The sequence below is a fragment of the Eublepharis macularius genome, chromosome 6 (assembly GCF_028583425.1).
Source record: "Eublepharis macularius isolate TG4126 chromosome 6, MPM_Emac_v1.0, whole genome shotgun sequence".
Classification (NCBI taxonomy): Eukaryota; Metazoa; Chordata; class Lepidosauria; order Squamata; family Eublepharidae; genus Eublepharis; species Eublepharis macularius.
The window spans coordinates 107,276,306-107,299,409 of NC_072795.1; the positions used below are offsets into that span (position 1 = coordinate 107,276,306).

A 23,104-nucleotide genomic window follows, 5' to 3' on the forward strand; every position below is an offset into this window, starting at 1 on the left:
CCCACTGGCCAAATGTGTAGCAGCAGGGGCAGAGGCGGGAGCAGGGGATCGCCGCTCCCACCAGGGGACTAGCAGCCCTAAATTGATGGGATATTTAGAAGGAACGCAAGCAAGAACAGCTTCATAAAGCAAATTTTAAAAGAGAAAATGAAGGATATGTATGCTGACCTAATTGGCTTGCTCAAGACAGAGAAAAATGTGGCTGTAGACCACACTATGAGTTAAAACAGGAAAAGAGAGGGCAGCTTTTCTCATCTCCTGCATTTCTTCTGTATAATGATTATATAATGATTATATCCTCTTTTGCATCCAGTCACTCCATCCTATCAGTCTATTCTATACATTTAATTTTTTTTAAAAAAACGTTAAACTGTCTGAGTTCATCCATGGCATTGCCTGCCTTAGATTTTTATAGTCCAGAATACTGGCATTACCAAGGCCTGCTTTCTGTGTAATATTTCATTTCCCTCTAAAGGGCAAGCATACCTTGGAAGTTTCCAAACTGATACGGGTTTCCAAAACTTCCTTAGATATCTTTTCCACTGGTACCTCACCCTTGCAATTAACCTTTGTTCCTTGTTTCTGTTGAAATTTGTCTAGTGGCCTGAACTAATCAGAAAAAGACTGTAACCCAGTCACTTGCCATATATCCATCCTAGCCTGAACTTGAATCACTTTAACTGCAAAAACCACTAGAGGAAATATTTAACTGCTCTTGGAATGGATCCTAGAAGTAATAGAGTGAGTGGAAACATTTTCTGTACTGTGATTTTGTAAGTAGAAGCACAAGCTCTTTTTAGGACTCATTGACAAACTTCTGAAATCTTCTTTTTTGAGTCACATGGTAATTAAGACCTTTGCAGTGGGGAACAAAGCTATAATGTTATCAACTCTTTTATCTATTTATAACATGACATATCCAGTATTACTGAATGAATAGGGAGTGTCACAGAATGCATGAATATTTTAGCGAAAAACAGCACCAACCTCTTCTATGTCGTTATCCAAAGCTATGATTTTCAGTGCAGATGTCAAATTCTGGTTATCAGCAATGGTTGTACCCACAGGGGAGGACTCGAGAATAAAGCCCTCATACATGGATTCTGTGAAGTATGGGTACTGGTTGTTTTCATCCAAAACTTCAATGTGTAGGTTGGCAAAAGCAGGAAGAGGATGGCCATTATCTTGCTCTGCCTACAAAAGCAAAAAGCAATTTTTAATGGGTTCCAAGTGCTCATCAAGTTGGAAACTTGTAGTACTGCTGAAATGTCATATTGTTGCACTGTGTTCTATCTGTGCCCTTGTGCTTCCTTTGGCTTGCAGCTCCACCCATATAATTCTTTCTAAATTTTTCAGCTCTCTCTTTCTAAAAAAGCCAGTTCATGGTCACATTCAAGCTGACCAAGAAAAAACCCCCGGAAAGCCTGAGACTATACGGATGGGATCAGGCTTGTTACTCAATGGATAGAATTAGCAGAGATGAAGAATAGGGTTTAGCCCCAGCCTGATTTGGTGCCACCAAGTTGTGCCCCTTTTTGTTCCCCATAATTTTAGATGGTTGCCATTTACTTCCATGAAGACCAAGGACAATATTTGGGAAGAATATCCCAACAGAGCTAAAGCCTACATGGGCTGTTGTTCAGCAGTCCAGAGTGGGTGTATATGTGCATGCACATTCTCCAAGGTTCTTTGGTGTAGGAGCCTTCCCTTTACACACAGACTCCATCTGCCATAATGCCTGAATAAACGTGGGTATGAGCCAGCCAAAGCTAAGCACTTTTAGATCATGTTCACTGCAAGTGGGCAGTCTTAAGCACTTTGCTTTCCCATTTAAATCAATGATACAAAACGTGTTTAACTTTGGCTCATCTGTGTTCGGTATTTTACCAAGACAGTCTCCATAATTTTTTTGTCTTTAAGAATGCAACCCTATGTATTTCAGCCTACCACTCAAAATATCCTTGGAGAGTTAGGAAAAATTACAGCCTGCAGCATCACCATGGTACATACTAATTTATGTAATAAAAATTCTTAGTTCATTTTAAAGGATGACCATTAATTTTAAACAGCAAGGCCTATTTCAATTAAACCCCAGCTGTGTAAGAAATAGATAGAATGTGCTGACGTGATATTTTTCAACTTTCCCCAGCATCTCTTCAAACACACCTATGAGCAAGAGAAAAAAAAGGACGACCAGGGTTTTATCATTTTATTTCAATAAGAAACATACTTAGGGTCAAATGAATCTATAAATTGCACTTCGTTCCCCAGCTAATAAATTCATTTTACCAAAAATAATCAATGAAATGAAGCTAACTTTCATGAGGCAAGATTGGGAAAATATTGACATACATATTCGTAGGTTTTTCTTGTCTTTTGGCATGATCATGGAAACAAGTTTTTAAAAATACAAGGTGACATAGCATGACCAATTTATCTGCTCTCAATGCAAATGATTGACTTTTTATAGAAAGGAAGAAGAAATAAGCATGTTGGCCCTACACATGACACAAGGCAATGCATCAATAGTGAACACTTCAACTTTGATCAGCTGACTAATAAAAGCTACTTAAAAGATTTAATTTTTCAGTAATACAGCTATCTAATATCCAGTTACATAGTTTCTGATAACTGTTCAGTAAAACAGAAGGCATCTCATAACAAATGTAGAATGAAACACAAGATCTGTGTCATCATTTGCATATAACAAAAAATAAACATTGTGAAAGGAAGAACTGATCAGTCTGCAATTCAGAATTGTGTTATATGTAACAAAATCAAATAACAGCAGGACCAAAAAGTAATCTTCCTAAATGCCTCTTGAGGCTAACTTTGAAGGAAGTACTTTGACAAGAAACAAAGTTTTCAATCAATATAACATCTGACCAAAGTCATACAAAAGCTTGCCTATATTAATCAGAAGAAATGACAAGCGAAGGTCAACAAAAGCTGCATATAAACTTTTAAATAACTACTTAAATCATGCCAAAGCAGCTCTGGTGTCTATAGTGGAACTTCATCTCTAAGGCTATCTTTGTTTCTCATTAATGTTACCATTTCTAATTCATTACTCTTCAGAAGGTATTTGGCATACATTTTGGCTACAAATGTATTTATTTATCTAAAATACTTAAAAGAGAAATTTAAAACAATAAAACACATATAAAACAATGTTAATGTAACACATGGGTCCATGACAAGGGTTCTGCATTTTTATTTTAAAGAAAAGTAGGTACCAATATCCTGGCATTGTCACCCATTTGGCATCAAACTTGTGTTGTTAAACACCACCTCCATAATCCTGTATCTAATCCTGAACCTGGCCCCCATGCAGACAGACAGAGGGAACAGAGCTAGGCTCAGATAGGAGGTATTTTTTTCTGCAGGCCTGTGGGACCTTCCCAGGTCTACAGAAAAATATGAACAGTGCCCAAAGAACGTTGCCTGCACATGCACTGACATACAGGAGTATTTCCACAGGCTGGAAGGAGGTGAAGGAAACAGGAGCTGCTGGCTGAGCTGGCTGGCCAGTTGGGTGAGCACGTAGAGGAGGAGGAGGGGGAGGGAGAAGCTAGAGCTACCACCTCCTGAGCCAGGTGGGCAGAGGTAACAGTGTTGCATGTGTTCAGGTGGAAGATGGGCAGAGAAAGTCACTATTTCTGCTGCCATAGCTGCCGCCCCATTTGCCAGGCAGCTGGAGGCAGCTACACTGCAGTCAGGCAGGCAGGCTGTCAAGTGGCTAGCTGAGCAAGCAAGGAGGAAAGAATGGGACTCCCCTCCTCATGAATTTTGTAGTTCCCCACATATAATAATAATAATTTTGATCAGAACCTGTTTTGAATATACAAGAAACACTCATGCTTGGATTATAAACTGTCCTTGAGATACATGACACCACGCATGTCAACCAGCTCCACAGATGTAGCTAGAAAGAACATCAAATTTCAGTCTACCTATAATAAAGAAGAAGAACTGTATGGACAGAAAGTAAAGTGCAACCTGCAGATGTCAATTACTATGTATGACCATCTCATATATGCATTAGAGATGGGCATGAACCAGAAAAAAACCCCGAACTATGTGGTTCATGGTTCGGCACATTTCATGAACCATGAACTTTTACGAACTTGCCCTGATTCACGAATCGGTTTGTTTTGGTTTGTGAAAATGTCACTTTCAGGCCAGCAAATCACCACTTCCAGGTCAGCAGAAGGTCATTTCTGGATCAGCAGAAGGTCTGCAGGAAGTCCATCCCCTGTTGCCTAGGAAACTAATTGATTGGTGCCAGGGTGTCTGCAGTGATGAACGGAAAAACGAACCAAACGAACCAGCCTAAAGTTCATGGCGGTTCATCAGAAATGAAATCTAAAAAGATATCTAAAATTTATAAAATACTTTTGAAGTGGTAAACAGAGGATGAGACAGTCAAAGTACAGACGGTGAAGTGGGCAATTAACTGTCACAAAGAAATAACAATGGAGTCATGGGAATATTTATGGAAAACTACATTGAAGATTTCAACGTGTACCAGTATTAAAGAGAATGTCTATAAGATGATTTATAAATGGTATTTAACGCCTAAGAAAATTGTGCTTGGAAATGCAAATATGTCAGATAAATGCTGGAAATGTAAAAAGCATGAAGGATCATTGTATCATATGTGGTGGACATGTGATGTAGCTAGACAGTACTGGGGAGATATTTTAGAAGTAATAAATGAGATTTTGCAGACCCAAATAAAGAAGAACCCAGAGCTATTGCTACTGAATTTAAGTATGGAAGATGTTCCTATGCAATACAGAACATTACTATTCTACATGATGACAGCAGCAAGACTGTTATATGTGCAGAAATGGAAGGTGCAAGAAATACCAGCTATTGAAAACTGGATATATAAATTGCTGTACATGGCAGAAATTGATAAAATGACAAGAAAGCTGAGAGATCAGAATCTGGCAGAATTCTTTACTGATTGGGGAAGACTGAAAACATATTTAGAAAAGAAGTGGGACGTGAAAGGGGAACTATGGCAATTCGAAAATTATTAGAATGGGTTTCTTTTTATTGGAAGAGATGGAATCTTTACCATATGGAGTGAAGTATTAGCTAATTGTTAGCTTAAATTTAAGTGGATTTGGAGTTAATAGATATTGGTAAAATTAATAAAGTAGATATTTTATTTAATTGTTAGCTTAAATTTAAATATATCTGAAGTTAACAGATAGTAATAGATAACAGATTTTAAGTTAATAATAATAGATCTGAAGCTAACAGATAGAGCTTAGCTTAACAAAGCAGAATGTAAACACGATATAATGAGTTATAGAAAAAGGGGATAGATTAGGAATAGATTAAGATATAGGGTTGGAAAGCTGTTGGAAGTCCTGAAAAAGGGGGGAGGGAAAGGGTGGGAGAAAATGGTATTGAGATGTTATTTGAAAGTTGTATGTATTAATATTCTCACCTAATAAAATTTTTCAAAAAAAAAAAAGAAATGAGATCTGACGAAGCAGAAATGGGACCTGGTTCACGAACCACTATCTGGCCTGGTTCATCATGAATTTTGGTTCATATTTCAGTTCATGCCCACCTCTAATATGCATATTTCAAAATGTTTCGTGGGGAAATGATGGAAATTGAAAATGTGGATTTTTAAGGTTTTTTTCTCCCTGAACACTTCCCCTCAAAGTATCCAACAGAAAAAAAAGGTAATTTGGGGAGCATATACTCCACAGAAGTATATTATCTTTTGGACTTGGTGAAATGATTTTAAAAGCAAGGCACACTTACTCAAAATATGCAGCATGAACATTTTAATGTAAAACAATGTACAGCATTAATGAATGATAGTTCCTGTGACTACATATACAGTATTTTAAAGCATGTATTTATTGTTTAAATGTTACAAATCTTGTCTACCATTAATATGCTCTAATTTGTATGACAATATCCTATTGTTTAATATACAGTTTAACTTGATATTCAAATATGCCACTAGTCCTATTAATATTGTTTGCCACTGGTTCTGTCTTTTAGTTTGCTACAAAATTTGAGCTTTCTTATTGCCATCTTTTGAGTTTTCCTACCTCTCAGATGGCAAATATTAAGATACACGTACTAAGGTAGTCTAGGAGGCAACAGTTTGCAGCTGTCTCTCGCTTCAGGATTGGGAATATCCAAAATTCTCCTTGCAGAAAACTAATGGTGCTGTTACTGCTATCTACTATCTACTTATTGGGGCTTATTCACAGGAAAGTATCCTTAGGATTTCACTGTAATCCTATGCAGTCTATTCCACTGATTTCACTGAATTTAGAACAGAGTTTTCTGAGAAAAAAAGATCTGTTTCTTTTCATAGCTTCAAAATGTCCATACATTTTACATCTCTAAGACTTCACCATCCTGGCTGATAGTTTCAGGTTGGTAGCTGTGTTGGTCTGCAGTGAAACAGCAAGATTCAAGGCCAATAGAACCTTAACAACCAACAAGACCATTTTCAGGCTATAAGCTTTTGAGAGTCAAATCTCCCTTTGAGAGTCAAATCTCTCTAGTATTTGCAATACTATTACAATACTGACTGTAAGTTTATCATTAGGCACTGAAAATGACATTTATAAGATAACTTTTTCCTACCCCTGCCTCCAGCCCCTGGCAATGGACTGTAGTAGAATACATGTTTTGCAATTAAAACCTTCCAGTTCCCTGGCATCTCCAGTTAAAGGTCAGCAGGTTGTAGGAAACAGTTTTCTATGCTGGACACCATGAAGAACTGCTGCCACTCAAAGCTAAACTACAAATGATGCCTGGCATGTGTTCTTCAAGTGTCAGGTCATGCAATTCTACCTGGGAACTGTAGTCTTAAAAGAGCCCCTCAGAATCGCTGTGGAGAAGAGAGTTGAAAAGACAAGCAAAATTAGGTTTGAAGCATTTTTCGAGTGTAGTTGGCACAAGCCTTTAGTCCTGCCCCACCCCCCCAGCCATTATTAGAATCTGCCAGGTTTTAAAAGAAAAGTTGCAAGATCACTGGGGGAGAGGAACTTTGCAATTCCACCTGAGAGTCTCTACACGAGATGCCTGGGCACACGTTTGTCAAGTACCAGGAGATATTATGCTAGCAAGGAAGCCTCGTTGTAAAAGACAGAGCTGGAGGAGATCGCTCCAGAGGAGACAGATTCTCTCACAGCCCTCTGCTTCCTCTGGTGTGCCAGACTGTCCCCCCTTCTAGAGTCTTTGCCCTACCAGTCTTCCTGGCTGAAACTTTGAATTAACTGAGCCTCAGCAGGACAAAGGCTTCATCAAACTGTGGTTTGCACAGTCAGCTTGCAAAACTAGGAACAAATCCTAGTTTGGAAAGCCATCATAAGCCATAGTTGCCTTGGCATACTACCACTTGCCACAGAAGAGGATGTAACTCAGAGTCATTCTAAACGCTGCTTCCTTCATGAGATCTCCACGGAATCAAGCAGGGCTCGTGCAGACACACAGCAGCTTTGGGGAATGTCACTAAAAAAAAGGAGAGCCCAAACGGGCTCAGAAAGCTGCCATAGGAGGAGGGAGAGCATTTGCTCTTCCCCAAGCTTTTTTCCTCTGTGCAAAAAGAGTGTGGGGGAGAGTTTCCCATTTCGCCTGCTCCACATGAGATATTTTGTCTACATGAGGCAGCAGAAATGGGAAAACTGACCCCTCCTCACTGTTTTTGCACAGGGGAAAAAAGCTTGGGAGAAAGGCAGGAGCTGTTCTTCCCCCAATGTCAGCTTTCCTTTTTTTATGCAAGACATTCCTCAAAGCTGCTGTGTGTCTGGGGGAGCCTTGGTTTGCTTCGCGGAGAACTTGTGAAGGAAGTAACATTTAGAGTGAGACTGATTTGCTTGCAGTATGAGAGGATAAGACAGAAGAGGGATTGGACAAATGAGTGCAAAGCAATATCTAGGCTCATTCATGTCATGCCATAAGGTCTGAACCAAGGCAATGGAGGCAGAATGGGGGCAAAAAATTCAGTATGTTCAAATAAATGGTTATGAAATGTTGAACTAGAGTAGACGCTTGACACTAAAGGTTTCTAATCTGCTCCATTCCACCCTGGAGACAGACTCTTTCTGTGTTTTGTTTGCTCTGGATACTTTGCACAGCTGTAGAAGTGCAAGGAAACAGCTGGCATTTAAGCAGGAAGAAGAAGAGAAGGGACCTCCTTTAAGATAAGGACAAAGGCATTAAGATAGATATGGATAGAATTCTGGATTTGTAATGTAGGACTATTTTTCTGATGTGTTTTCAAATGAAACTACAGCTTTTTGTTGAGTTATACATTGCAAAACACAAACCCAAATAAGCAAGTTTGTCATATCTTGCCTTATGCATTGGATCTTTCACCCTGTTGCACTAAATGATACTATTTAAGCATGCAGCATATTATTAGTCTTACAGATTGATATCTGTGCTTATTATCCACTCAACTGCACACATAGTACAGTAATTCAAATCTAATAATGCCTGTAAAAATTTCCATTAATAATATAGCCAGTTATTAAGGCACTAGAATGTGGCCGTGGACAAATGTAATTGATTTTTTTAAAAGTCAGTGTAGACTAGTTATTGTGCTTGGTTAACCCAGCACCAGTACCTTTCAAAAAGAGGAACAGAAAGTTAACACAACTTTGCCAATGTGTGTTCAGACCAGCAACTGTGGGGCAAGAATGCATGTACATTTTAAATCCTAAAATGAGAGAAATGTTTCTCTTTAATAGATCGTTGAAAGTGGATTATTTAATAAAGATATTGTCATACTCCTCAGCATATGTATGCAAAACAATATATAAAACATATGGAAATCTCATCTATAACACACCTTTCTAAGCAGCTATTAATCTGAACATGTGACTATCTGTTTAAACAACATGCTTCTTCTAGAATATATAGACTTGACAGAATGCACCATTTTAGCTGATAAAATTGCTAATTACATCTATTCTAAGGATGGATTCAAGTAACAATTCTTCCTGCTACATGCTGTTTGCCTTCAGCTTCAGCATCATTGCCATTAAAAATACAATTAAGTTAGATTTCTGGGTCTTGCCAAAAGTTTTTTTGACTGTGTTACTGCTCAACTGGACCCTGCCTGAGGCACTAAGATTGCACTTTGTAGGGTTAAAAAAGAAACCTACATAGCAAATCAAAATACACAACTGTCACAATTTGACACAGAGTTAGAGGCACCCAAACCCATTGAGAATGGCACCTAACTCTCTTGAATTGTGGTCAACAATCTGGGATATTTTATGCATTTTATTTTGGAATAAGCATTTTAGACATGTTTTAATCATATGGACATTTATGCAGCAGTAAAACAAGCAGTCCCTGACATGGATAGCCCAGGCAAGCCCAATCTCATCAGATCTCAGAAACTAAGCAGGGTTGCCCTTGGTTCGTAATTGGATGGGAGTTCTCCAACAAAGACCAGGGTTGCAGAGGCAGACAATGACAAACCACCTATGTTAGCCTCTTGCCTTAAAAACCTCAGCAGGGGCACCATAAGTCAGCTATGACTTGATGCTACTTTCTACCACAAAACCAGCAGTAAGTTTCATCAGACTCAGTAGGGCTTACTTGTGAGTAAATATGGACAGATTTGGAACATACATCTTCAAAAGTGCAGGAGAATGAGACTAAGTTTCAGCTAACTTTTACTGGATTGTGCCCTTTATGTGCCATGCACATAATCTTCTTCACATACCACACTTGTTAAAGCAACCACAACTACTTATGAGGTGTCATCACATATTCTTCTGAAATCATTTTTTATGTGGCCTTTGATAATCCACACATTCTCTATGGATTCTGCTACTCAGCAAGGTACAAATACATAGATATGAAAATTTAACTGAAATTACCTTGACAACCAAATCAAATTTCTGGTGAAAATCCCTGTTTATTGGCTTGAGGAGGCTGAGCTCAGCTGTTGTCACATTCATACTGAAATACTGTGAATAATCCTCAGGAGTCCCTGCAAAAAACAGTAAGATTTGAATGGGATAATTGATACAAAAGATCAGTAGGGAAAATCACAACTTCATTTAAAAATTGTATCCCCGTCACTCATAAATAAAGGAATACATTCAATTCCACTGGCTCAAAAGAAGAAATCCCTACTTGGACATGCCCACAAGCAATCCATCTATTTATCATCTAGTTGGCTTTCCTTCCTTTTTTCCTTCATCATCACTTTTAATTCATTTGGGATGCTTTCAGAGGCTTTCTACCCATAATTTAGAGATGAGCGGAAATGTCAGGGTGCCAATAAGTTTAGCATTTAAAACCAGATCAGCAGCTTCCATTTTACTGAAACGCTTTTACCCCTATGGCTATATATTCAAGCTTGCAACAAAAACTATGTATGGCATTTCCAGCAGTATCTAGAAGACAGCACATAAGAGAAGTGCAGAAAAAAACCTTACTGAGTTGTACATATACATTTCTGCTTATATAAAATACAGAATAACAACTCTGAGAAATAAGAATACGTATCACAACTATCAGTATTGTAAGAGGAAAAACATCTTACCACTTTCTGCAAGAAACAAGTTTCTAAAACTATTTTCTTACAAGCATTACTTTCCCCCCTCTATACACCATCTCTTCTGAGCTTTAACAATTATACCACATGCTGTGTCTGTGTACACAAGCACCCATGCATAGAAGAAATGAATCCCTCCTCCTATCGCAGGCAAGAAAAGTGTTAGTTATCTTCAGGGCTATACTTTGAAACTAGGATCCCTCCATACAAAGTGGTACCATTACACAAAAAGGATATTCTTTGCGGGTTGCAAAATGATACTACGAATTGGTGAGATTTGATAGGTAATGGAACAAATTCCAAGCTGCTTCACACATTTGTTACAGCAGAATCATAGCTAGGTGAAGCATCTTTCCTGTGTGTAGCTTTGTGCATGCCAAAAATCCAACTGGATTTAGTTAAATCTGCATTTCTTATTTCTCCACGACAAATGTTATGGAAATAAACCCATCAGATTTCCTGAGTTAGAAAGATGCCTGGCCTCCAGACACATATATAGTTTGTACAACTCTTAGGAAAGCAGAATACCAAGGATGTACTTTAAGTTGATGCTGCTGTGTGTCAGGCCTGGATGCTGAGAAGGCAAAAGCAAAGAAGAGTAGGTCTCCTAGCTGCTCAGATCAGCAAGCTTTATGTACAAGCTGTTATCTAAGTTGGGGGATATCATCTTGCCTGTTGCTATAAGGAGACTGCCTTAGCTGGTGTGGCTGATTTCTCTTCAGTTCCTTCCTCTGTTAAGAGCTGGATGAAACAGGTGAAATCTCTGCTTGATATCCCTTAGCTAGCCCAATCAAGTCCCTCTGTGGACTTAAGTCTAGACAATGCAAAAAGGACTTGCAGAAAAATGAGCCAGGGAAGATTCCTTACAGCAACAGCTCAGGCAACATGGGAAGTCTGTGCTCCTGTAGAGCAGCAGCATACGTGTAAAGTCTAGAATTTTGCTTCTTATGAGACACACAAGATAGAAAAGCAAAAATGATGTAACTCAAAGCCAAGGCTTTTCAGCTTTAGTTGTCATATAAGCCTCTACAAGATAGAATGTACTTTAAGAGGAAGCTTTAGGAGAGTATTAACCATGTAAAAAAATACTACATGACACCATATGCTTAGTGCCCCCTATCCTTTGCAGAAGAGGAATAAAAGGTTATTGCAGAATTTTATATTACCATGTTTCCAAAAGTCTTAAAGTATCAAAGGGGGAGGTCATTAAATGAAAAACAATTTTAAATGTGGAAATCTTGGAAAACTATATTGTGAGATCTTAGGTACCAATCTAGGTTGCTTAGACAATCTAATGCAACATTGCCAAGGCCCTCTGCAAGAAGGTGAGAAAGTAAGGAAAGAAGTGGAACCAGCAATGTTGGTGGGAGGAAAAGCAGAGAATGTGGTATAGCAGAGAAGAGGAAAAGTAGGGTATGTGTGACAAGAATATGGTAAAATGAGATCCACAAATGGGGGTGGGGGGCTGGACCCAGCAGAAGAAGGGGTAATCAGGAGGGAGAAAGAAGAGCTAGGTGGGAGAGGGGTGGATAGGAAGAAATATTAGGGGTGGGAACCAAGTGAGGGGGAGAGAAGCGTGTAGTAGATTAAAAAAAAACCCAAGCAAGAGGATGGGCCCAGAGGTTATCATGAGAGAAAATTACATTTTCTGTGTAATTCCTCCTCTTGTAGCTAATAAAATAATGGGCAACACTGACCTTCCCAAGTATTTCTTTAACAAGAAATATATATATATGCAAAGAAATATATATATATGCAAAGAAATATGTTAAATATGCAAAGAATGGGTTTTTTTTAAAAAAAGTATGTTTTTAGACACAAAAATTGCTGTACATTTGCAAAAGCCTAGGCTACATTATGAAAACTTGACCTGGTAGGAGCCTTCACACTCATATATAATTTTTGTTGGACTGCAGAGAATGGAGATGACTAAAGTCGATTCCACATGGCTTACATGAAGCCGGGACGTTGAGGAACATTGCAGATCATGCTGGAAAAAAACGTAGAAGATCGCATTTTCTTGCGATGTCGCGCAAAACTCACGCAACAAAACACGATCTTCCGTGTTTTTTCCGGCATGATCCGCAACGTCCCGGCTTCAGGTAAGGCATGTGGAATTGGCCCATGCCTGAAAGTAATGTAGATACATTCACTGAGTATGCTAAAATAAGCCCTGATTGTCTTTGCAAGATTATGGCTAGAGGTGGGCACGATCCAAAATAAATTAATGATCCAGCTGATCGTGGATCGGCACCAGTGATGATCCCGAATTAACGATCCACACCGATCATCTCCGGTGCCCGATCCGTGGATCGTGGATCATGGAGGCCAAAGCGGGGCGCACTGCTATTCCCAGCTATGTGGGAAGGTGGGTGGTGGTGGCGGCCAGTGGGCACAGGGAGACGGCGACGAGCCGCCTCCCCTCAGGGGGCGGGGGGTCTGGCCACTCATCTGTGTTTGGCCATCAGAGCTGCCTATCAGGGTTTGCAGGGATGAGATTGGAGTGCCCATGGCTACAGAACACCCCCTTCCCCCTCCCTCCCCTGGGTGTCTTCTCCCAACTGGTGACTGCTTTGCTGCTCCGTGGTTGGAAGGAAGCCCTGCTGGTTAAGGAAAGCTGGGCTTCCATTGGGGTTTCCAGGGCGACAGAAGGAGAGCAAACACAGCTCAGGCATTCCCCTGGCTCCGTTGCCAGGGGAATAGATTGCTGGCACCTGAGTGTCTGGATTCCCGATCCGAGCCCGATCACCCCAATCTGGGCCCCTCCTGATCGCTGGATCGTTGGCCATGGACGATCACGATCCGCCGGTTCGCGATCACGCGATCGCCATTATCGTGGGGTTTTTTCGATCGTAATGCGGATCGTGCCCATCTCTAATCATGGCATGGAAGCATCACTATTAACTGAATAGGAACTTAAAAAGGAAAAGTGAATAGACAAGCCATATTCTATTACATAGATCAAGACAGAAATTCAATTGTTCTATATGTTTGGTTTCTAAAATACAGATGAGAAAAAAGACTGTTTCCTGTATTTTATATCACAAATTGTCATGCCAGAAAATCTATTATGCAGAACTGCCTGTGGATTCATCCACTTGAAGAAAGCATGACAGCACATCCACAGTTAGTGGTACCAGTTCCCAGGTGTTGGCTGGGCTTGGGCCAGATTAGCTTTCAAGATTGGGGGCTCATGGTCATTCAGGAAGGTATAAATATAAGTCAATCAGATCTGGTTATTTAAATCTAAGAGTTAATTTTTTATTTAAAAGGTTAACTTTATTGTTAACCCTTTACTTGCAGTATAGAATAAATATACCAACAATATAGCTCTGTCTATTGCTTTCGTAATTAATTACAAACCTTTGAATCTGGATTAGTGATGTGGGTAACATATGTAATTACTTGGCCTGAAGTATGAATTGGCCTAAATTTCATAAGGGTAGCATAACTGCTAACATCATTTCCCTGACAAGTTTGATATCAGTTCATAATGTAAGGGGAAATTCTGCTTGTGCTCAGAATGATGTAGTCAATTACACTCTTTGCTGCATACACAGAACTAAGAAAAGGTCACCAAATGATTTTAAGGTTCTTCAGAACTGTGACAGATCTCAACATATCACACACAGAGTCCCAATCCTGCGCAATCTGGGTTTATAAACTCTGGAAATTTTCTCTAGCCAATGATCAACCCTTTGAAGTAGGTTAGGCTGAGAGTGTGTGACAGGCCCAAGGTCATCCAGTGAGCTTCCATGACAGGGTGGAGATTTGAACATGGGTCTCCCAGGTCCTAGACTAACCAATACTCTCCCTCCCTCTCTCTGTGCAAACGGTTTTGTTACTTTTTACCCTAGCCTTTATTTCCTTGATCTTTTTAACTAAAGCTGAAGGGGAAAAAACTGGCCTCAAATGCCTCAGTGTGTAACTAATTTGCATCATGCAAACAACGTACATTGGAAAACTCAAAACATTTATAACTTGGAGAAGATAATAGATAGTACTGCTAAAGAAGTACCAAAAGCATATCATTTCTAGTGATATTATAAAAGGGCATTTAGATATCTGGATAATTGTGATATTTATCCTTGTAGCTGAGTCCCTCCTTGACACTGATGCTCATAAATGAATTACCATTTGAATGGGTGAGGGGAGTGTGTGTGATCCTAAATAGGGTTGTCATCTTGGTTAATTTAAGCAAAGGCACATATAAGGGTTGGATTACAGGAATAATTGTTTGTAACTTATAACATTCTGTCTTATGACCTAAAACTGAAATCCCTTTTCTACCAGTATTTTTAAACATTTCAAAACAGAAATATAATATATTTAAACAAAAAACTAATTTGAAATATGGGCAATAAATGTTATTTAACATGTTATATGTTAGTGCAATTCAAGGTAACAATGTACCTTTCCTAAACAGCTCCAACTCATGAGCTTTTCTCGAAACTTCGGAAGAATGAGGTTAATGGTTTCTTTCCCCTTATTATTCATGCTGTGGACTATATATTACAAGTGCAGGACCCACAAGGACTTGCAGGGATATCTCATGCTTCTTGCCTCCACATTATCTTCACAACAATCCTGAAAGGTAGATTAGGTTGAAATTGTGATTGGATCAAAGTCACCAGTGAGCTTCTGCAGCAGAGTGGTGATTCAAAGCTGGGTATTCCACATTGCTACTCTGAAATAGGGCTGTGCACGGGTGGGGAGATTCAGTATTCCCGCTTCAGGTTTACCCGAAGTGGGAAACTGATCCGGAATATGACCAAATCTGAAGCGGATTTGGGTTCCAGAAATCGCTTCGGTATGCTCCGTGAAGATTCAGAGCATACTGAAGCGAGGGGAGGAAACTCCCCACCCACCCCCTGGGGACACCCCTCCACCCCCACCCCCCTGGGGAGACCCCTCCACCCCCACCCAAACCTGGGGAGACCCCTCCAACCCCCACCCACTTACCTGGTGGTGGGAGGGTTATCAGCTGGGCAGCGGGCCGCTGCTGACGCCACCATAGTGGCGGCAGCAGCAGCACAAGGCTGCACAGCCTGGAGCCAGCCAGCTGCTCTGCTGCCACGCCACCGCCTGAGCCTGCAGGGTGTTGGGGAAGGCCGGAGCTGCCTCCTCCGGCCCTTCCTGCCTCTCAAATGTCCACGGTGCGCCGGTGCCGCAGTGGCCATTTGAGGGGCAGGAAGGGATGGAGGCAGCAGCTCCAGCCTTCCCCAACACCCCACAGGCTTGGGCGGCGGCATGGTGGTGGTGGCGGCAGTGCGACAGCAGGGGGAGGTAGGAAAATTGATGTTTAAAGGCCCCACTGCTGCTTGCAAGCAGTGGCAGGGCCCTTTAAACAAGCCCCGAAGCATTTCCGAAGCATTTCTGAATGCTTCAGAAAGCTTTGCTTCGGTTTTCCGAAGCGGGGCCAGCATGCTGGCCCCGCTTCAGGAATACCAAAGCTTTCCAGATCAGGTCCGCTTTGGGTATCTTTACCCGAAGCAAAACCCGAATTGCACAGCCCTACTCTGAAACTCTACTACACTACACTGGCTTTTAGGGGAGGGGGGCTGTTGTTAGAGTTGTCAACCTCTAGGTGGTGGCTGGAAATCTCCCAGAATTATAACTAGACATGGGCACAAATGGAAAAAAACAATGAACAGGCTGCTCAGCTGCTCGCAAACGGGCAGTTCGTGAGGCGCCACTCCAGCCAAACAGGTTGTCATCGCAAGCCTCATTCATTGTGCTTGGCTGCTGTTCAGGAAGCCAGACAACCAGTGGCCACAGTCATCAACCACCTTGCTGCATAAGCAGGTAATTTTCCTCGCACCCGGAGGCCTGGCGGGTGGGCACATGGGGGTTGCCACTGGCCAGACCCCCCCATCCCTGAGAGGGGAGGCGGCCTGCCTTCAGGACCACCGCATGGGGCCAAAGTGAACCGGGGAGAGTGGCTCCATTTGTGTTGAATGGGAGTTTCCTGGGGGCATCGAATTTGGGAATGTATAACTCCGAGATACATACTACAATCTTGATGAAACTTAGGTGATGGCTGGGGAAGAGCCTGCTGCACATTCCCTGTGAATATGGGCTCTCTAAGTGCTAAGGGGGGCGCTCTGGCGCCAACAAACACCGGACACCGGACATGTTCATTAACAGGACATGTTCTGTTCTGTTCATCTGTTCGTGTTCGTAGTCGGGAATGAACAACGAACAGCCTGTTCAAGTTTTTTTTCCTGTTTGTGCCCATGTCATTATAACTGATCTCCAGTCCACAGCGATCAGCTCTCCTGGAGAAAATGGTTGCTTTGGAGAGTGGACATTGTGGCATTGTATCCTGCTGAGGTCCCCCCCCTCTCCAAACCCTGCCCTCTCCAGGCTCCACCCACCAAATTTCCAGGAATTTACCAACCTGGAGGTGGCAACTCTAGCTGCTGCTGAACAGTAGCAAGAAGCCAGGCCCGGGTGAGCTGAGCAATGCAAGTCATGTGGTCTCAACCAGCCCAGGAGATGATGTTGGGCCTGGCCCCAAAGAGTCTTCTCTCAAAGTCCAAAACAGTTCTGGAAAGGGCCATCCCTCCCTCCTGCCTTTTCCTGACAGAAACCAAGCCTAGAATACTAACCTCTTACTTGGTTGCCTAGCAACAGCTACTGAAGGCATCGGGTTAAAACTACAGGACCTCCTTTAATCATTGGGGGACGGGTTAACCCTAATGAACCTTATTTAAGCTTTCAGATTTTTCTGCAAACCTGGGGCATTTTTCAGGTATGTAAGAAGATATGTCTTGTCTGTTCATGGCTCCAGTTTCCAGATTTAAGAAGCCACAGATCAGGGCACTTTGCTATTAGTATGTAAAATTCATGCTGGGGATTATAATTACACATGTTACTCATTATTATTCATGCTGTGGATTATCAGGAAAGAAACTGAAAATAAACAGCTGATATGGTAATGCCCATGCTTAGACCTATAGTGAGGCTTTATTAGGAGTGCTGTGTACAGTTCTGGTCACCATATCTCCAAAAGGATATGTCAGAGCTGGAAAAAGTGCAGAGGGCAACCAGAATGATTATGGAGTTCTATCACCTTTCATATGAATCTGGGACTTTTCAGCTTAGAGAAAAATTTGAGTGGGGGGGAATGGAGAGAGTTTTATAAAATTATGGACAGAAAGTAGACAGAAAGAACTCCCCCTTCTCTGCCATACAGTACTAGAACTCAGGGGCAATGAAGTTGATGGATAAAGGTGGGTACAAACCAAAATATGAACCGGAGTTAATCATGAAACAGGCCAGTTCATAGTTCGTGAACCAGTGGTTCATGGGAGCTCATTTCTCATGAACTGTAATGAATTTTAGCCCAGTTTGTTTGGTTCATATTTCAGTTCATCACTGCAGACAGCCTGGTGTTGATCAATTATTTTCTTAGGCAACAGGGGGATGGGCTCTCTGCAGACCTGCTGCTGACCTGGAAGTGACATTTTCACAAACCGAACAAACTGGTTTGCAAACTGGAGTAAGTTCATGAAAGTTCGTGGTTCGTGAAACCACAAACGCAGTTTGGAATTTTCCCAGTTCATGCCCATCTCTATTGATGGCCAATAGGTTCAGGACAGACAAAAGGAAATACTTCTTTACTCAATGAGTAATTAAATTGTGGAACCTGCTAGTGTATATAGTGACAGCCACAAGTATGGATAGATTTAAGGAAGGGCTCAGACAGGTTCATGAAGGATAGGCTAACAATGGCACCTAAAGGGGACCTCCATATTCAGAGACAGCAGTACTAGAGGGCAACATCAGAGGAAGGCCTTGGCTTCTATGTTCTGTTTAGTCTTTCAGGGGAACTGGTTGGCCACTGTGTGAAACTAATTGCCAGCAAGGATCTTCTAATGTTCTTATTTGACGACGGATAGTGAAGCACTTTGGTAGCTTAACAGTGCTGCTGGGAGTATTCATTCTTCCATATAACAGCTATAAAGAAATAAAGCAGACTATGTATTAAATGAAAAAGCCCTCAATCCACAAAAGAGTACCCTGCTTCAGCTATGGGTGTATTCTATTAAAGTACCTAAGAGAGGACCTACTTTCCACATGTACACATACAGGAAACTCAGAGGTGCCTTGTATAACCGGTTATGGTGTGAAAGTAGCATAGAAAGATGGAGGGAGTGTTGTTACCCACCAAGTTACAGTACAGCCGTAGAAGGGGGAGAATGGGATGAGGATGAGAGGAGGGCAATGATGGTGGTGTTTTGCCCTCTTGATAGACATGTCCTCCTGCTTTATCATGGCCCTCCTTTACCCTCTCTCACCTTGAAATATGCATTTCTAAGTTTGCAAGTTTCTTCTTCTTAAGAAGTACAATTAAACCTGCTTTTTTGCCCTGCCAAAATAAAAAGGATTTGTTTCTTCTACACTATCTCTGCATTAGTGGCCATAATCAGATAGACTAGCACTTTGAAGTTATCCGTAAGAAGCTACAGTTGGTACAGAATGGTTGACGGGAGTGAGTTAGGGAGCATATTACTTCAATCTTGTTCCATCTACACTGGCTCTCAATTTGCTTCCAGGCTAAAATCAATTTATTGACCTTTAAAGCCCTATACAGCTTAAGACCAGCATATCAAGGGCCACTTTCTCCCATAAGAACCTACCCATCCGCTCCAATAATCTTCAGATATTTTGCTTTTTGTGCTAGACAGGTGGCAACCTGAGAAAGGGCTTTCTTAGTTATTTAGCTTTGTTACTTCCATTTATTAACTGCTTGTGATAACTTTGTCCCTGTGCTAAAGCTGAATGGCCCTCAAAATATGTTTAAGCATCAGGTTTGTGATTCACATTAGGTTTACACATATGGTCCGGAGTCGGGACTCCTCACCTGCTTGGACTTACCTGGACTTGGTGGGGGGAAGGGGGCCTCCTGGGATCCTCCCCAAACCACAGGGGTGCCGGGGGACAGAACGGCGAGGACCCCAGCAACAGGCGTGCGGACAAGCCGGCGGAGGCTGCCATGGTGGCAGACAAGCCGGCAGAGGCCGCGCCAGCAGCGGATGAGCCGGTGGAAGCCATAGCAGGGGCAGGCAGGCCAGCAAGGGATTCAACTGTTTAAACCCAGTCCCTCCCCCATTTGGTGAAAAAAGAGGGTGTTTGAAAGCAACAACAAAGTGCTGCTGCTTTCAAACGCTCGCTGAAAAGAGGCTAGCTGCTTTTTTTCAGCTGATGGGAGGGGGGACCCCCCTCCTCCCCCTCCCATCAGTTGAAAAAAGTAGCAGGGTGGGAATTTTGAAAATTTTCTTGCTGTTTGCAAATGCAAACAGCTAGAAAAGTGCTGCAGGTGCTGCCGCTTTGCCCAAAGCTTCCCGAAGCTATACGAATCGCTTCAGGGAGCTTTGCTTCAAGATTCCCGTATCAGCTCAGCAATGCTGGGGCTGATTTGGGAATCCTGAATCTTTCCAAATTGGGCCAGATTTGGTTTTAAAACCCGAATCGGAAACCCAAAGTGTACACTTCTAGACAGTGTCTCCTGCATTTGGAATTTCTGGAAACTCATTCAAAGGTTCATTCGATTTTGATCACTGGTCAACACTTTGCCTGTTCATGATCTTGTTGTATGGCAGTATTTGTCCACTAGATATTTTAGAGGAAAAATATCTTTTACAGTATCACCATGTTACTTTTGGCTACTTTTTTGGCAACCAATTCAATCATTCTGAAATCAACAGCTAAAGCCACAACTATTTATTCTATATTTAAATTACAAAGTTATTTGTAACAACCATTCCATGTAAACGTTCCTGGTTCCTTACTTACTGGTATATTATAGAGTGCTTAGAGTAATTGTGGTATTGGTAGCAGAGCCCAAAGGAATGTATGGCAATATCAGATTTATCAATCTGGTACAGAAATTAAAACAGACAAGTTAAGTGGAAAGATAACAAGGCCTCTGCCAGCCACAAGACAGAAGCAAAGAATCTTATGAATCCTTCAAAATTACTTTCTTTTCTATATTCAAAGAAATGACAATAATGAGAAAGTGTAGCAGAAGTCTGATTTATATGGTCACAGACAAAGTCAGGATACTTTTTATGCATCCTATCAGTAGTTCAAAAACATGTCGTGTGAAACTGACAACTCACATCGAAACAGACCCCTCAACATTTAATATGTAAGCATTTACGTTTTAAGCAAACTTATTTTTTTGCATTAGTTCAACACAGAATGCCATGAAATGCATTCCATAAATTTATCTCATGTTACAGCTTCATTATCTAAGGCGAACACTCCCAAAAGAAAACTACATCTTCAAACAAGAGCAATCCAATTTGGAATAAACAGCTCCGATAAACAAGTGCACATTAAAATACTTGATGGGAACAATACCACCTATCACACTAGATTCAGCATGAATTGGTCATTAGGTTCCTACTTTTCCACTTAATCTTTTTCTGCCTGCTGCTTATTCAGTGTGAATGTGAAAGATAGTGTGATTATCAAATACCAACCGACTAGAAGGAAATACAGAATCCCTGGCCGATCAGAAGAAGGCTGTATGTTTCGGTCCTGATCTATAGCTTGTATTGGTGGCATGACATTGATTGGGTTCACACGTGCCTGGAATAAAAATTAGACATGTTACAATGGAAAATTTACAACATGGATTTAGTTTAATATTAAATCCCATTCTTGTGTGTAATGAATGCCTAAGAAATTAATGTCCTGTGTGCAAGGCAGAAGGACTATACTTTTCCAACATATATCATCTTGCAATACTGAGTATTTGAAGCTAAATATTAAAAAACACAGTACAAGCACATTCCAGACCTATTAAAATTAGTGGGAATTTCGCTATTGAACACAATTGGATGTGCGTGGTGTAAATTTTGTAAATATCTTCCAGTATCATGAAAGGTGTTTGCTGTTGTATTTTGAACAAGTAAAGGGATCTTTTCTATGGATAAACACCTCAGTTACTTATCAAAGAGATTCAGTATGAAGGATGATGAAAGAGCATTTTCCCTTAGATGCGGCATTCTACATCAAACTAAAGGCCAAACTTTGTGTTCATGTGAGACACCTTCTTCACCAACACGTCCTTCTGGCCATCTGCTATCTTGACAGCTATTGAGGGCAGGACAGTTGCACCACTTTGTTCCCTCTCAGACCCCAAAGAGACAGCACACTCCGACTACCTCTTCTCCTTGGAACTCACAGGAACCTGCTTTTAAAGAGTTCCCTTTTCCTACCTTCCCGGGTTCTCTCCCAGTCCCAGCCCAGCTTCCCCAAATGGATCTCCTCCCAACCTATCCATTGGGAAGGCTGGGTAGACTCTGCAGCCTCCTGGTTCCTCCCACCCCATTTCAGCCTTGGGTGAGCTTTTTGCTCTGCCCTCTGTTGGGCTTGCCCCTGCTGTACCTGGAGCTTCTCTGGCAGCTCCTTCAATAGCCTGGGACCTGCATTTTCCCTGCCCAGGCTGCTGAAAGCCTCTCATTGGCTTGGCTGAGGTTGAGCTACCTATGTTACCACAGGAAGAAGGTAAGTCACCTGTGTGGAAGGGGTTTGTTGCCTGTGGCTCCAATAGTAAAGATGGCCTGGGGCTTGAGGTAGACACCTGTAGCTGAGGTGCTGACTGTGGAGGTGGCATGAACCATGGGGAAGGTGCCTGCTGCTGTACTGCTGGGGGGGAGCAGAAAAGAGGATGGTGTCACTGCACAGTTATAAGGTAGACTATGGCAGGATCTCTTACTGTTCAGAGATGTGCCATTGCTCTAACATGCAAATTAGATTAAAACCACAGCACTGGAGAAAGGGTAATTAGCCCTTACTCTCCTGTTTTCTGTTATGCCCCTTTCCAAAGCTGAGAACAGGAAGGGGTCTAGGCTTCTGTGCTGCTTTGCCTGTGGAACTAGCAGCAGCTCTCAGAGGACATAATTTAGACTGGGAAATGGCAGAGAATTAAACACACACAATGCTGCTATCATCTAATTTGCAGTCTCCAGCAGCTGCCTTTTACTACTAATTGGGAGATCCAATCACAGATCTCCCACATAACAGGTAGCTTAATCCTAACAGTTAAAAGGTATTTGTTTTCATCCACGCGGTGTTAGACACCATACTGTGCAACTGGATTTTCCCACAAAGACAAGAAAATACAGGAAGTAAATGATTTCTACAGTGCAAAAACAACATAATATGTAACCATGTGTGCATGCAACCTTTCACAGAAAACCAGGGGGGGGGGACCCTAGGTAAAAGCAGGCCACAACTGAACTAATAACATCCAAGAATTTAGTATTAAGTTAGGAAAGGTCCCACTCCCAAACATTGTACAGCTTACCCTGTCTGCTAAGTAGAATGTATAACTGCTGGATATAAATTGTGACGAACGTTGGTGCAAGACACTCACTGATGCAGGATGATACATGTTTCTCCTAGCCTCTGTTCAGGGAGTTCAGTTGGTAATCCATCCTAATGGATGGACCAGCTTGGGTGTCCCATTCCTCCACAGGAGGCACAAAACTCTGTGCAGTTGTGACCCAAGGCCCT

General features: G+C 41.6%; 1 protein-coding gene across 2 annotated transcripts in view; it reads right to left on the bottom strand.

The window, feature by feature from the left end:
• PCDH15 (protocadherin related 15) overlaps nt 1-23,104 on the bottom strand; it is a 521,765-nt gene that overhangs the window by 255,794 nt on the left and 242,867 nt on the right. For both annotated transcript variants that reach the window (XM_054983659.1, XM_054983658.1), the window contains 3 exons: nt 21,064-21,172; nt 9,888-10,000; nt 988-1,194 (listed from right to left, as the gene is read on the bottom strand). In XM_054983659.1, coding sequence (XP_054839634.1) covers nt 988-1,194; nt 9,888-10,000; nt 21,064-21,172 — 429 coding nt within the window. The remainder of the gene's footprint in view (nt 1-987; nt 1,195-9,887; nt 10,001-21,063; nt 21,173-23,104) is intronic.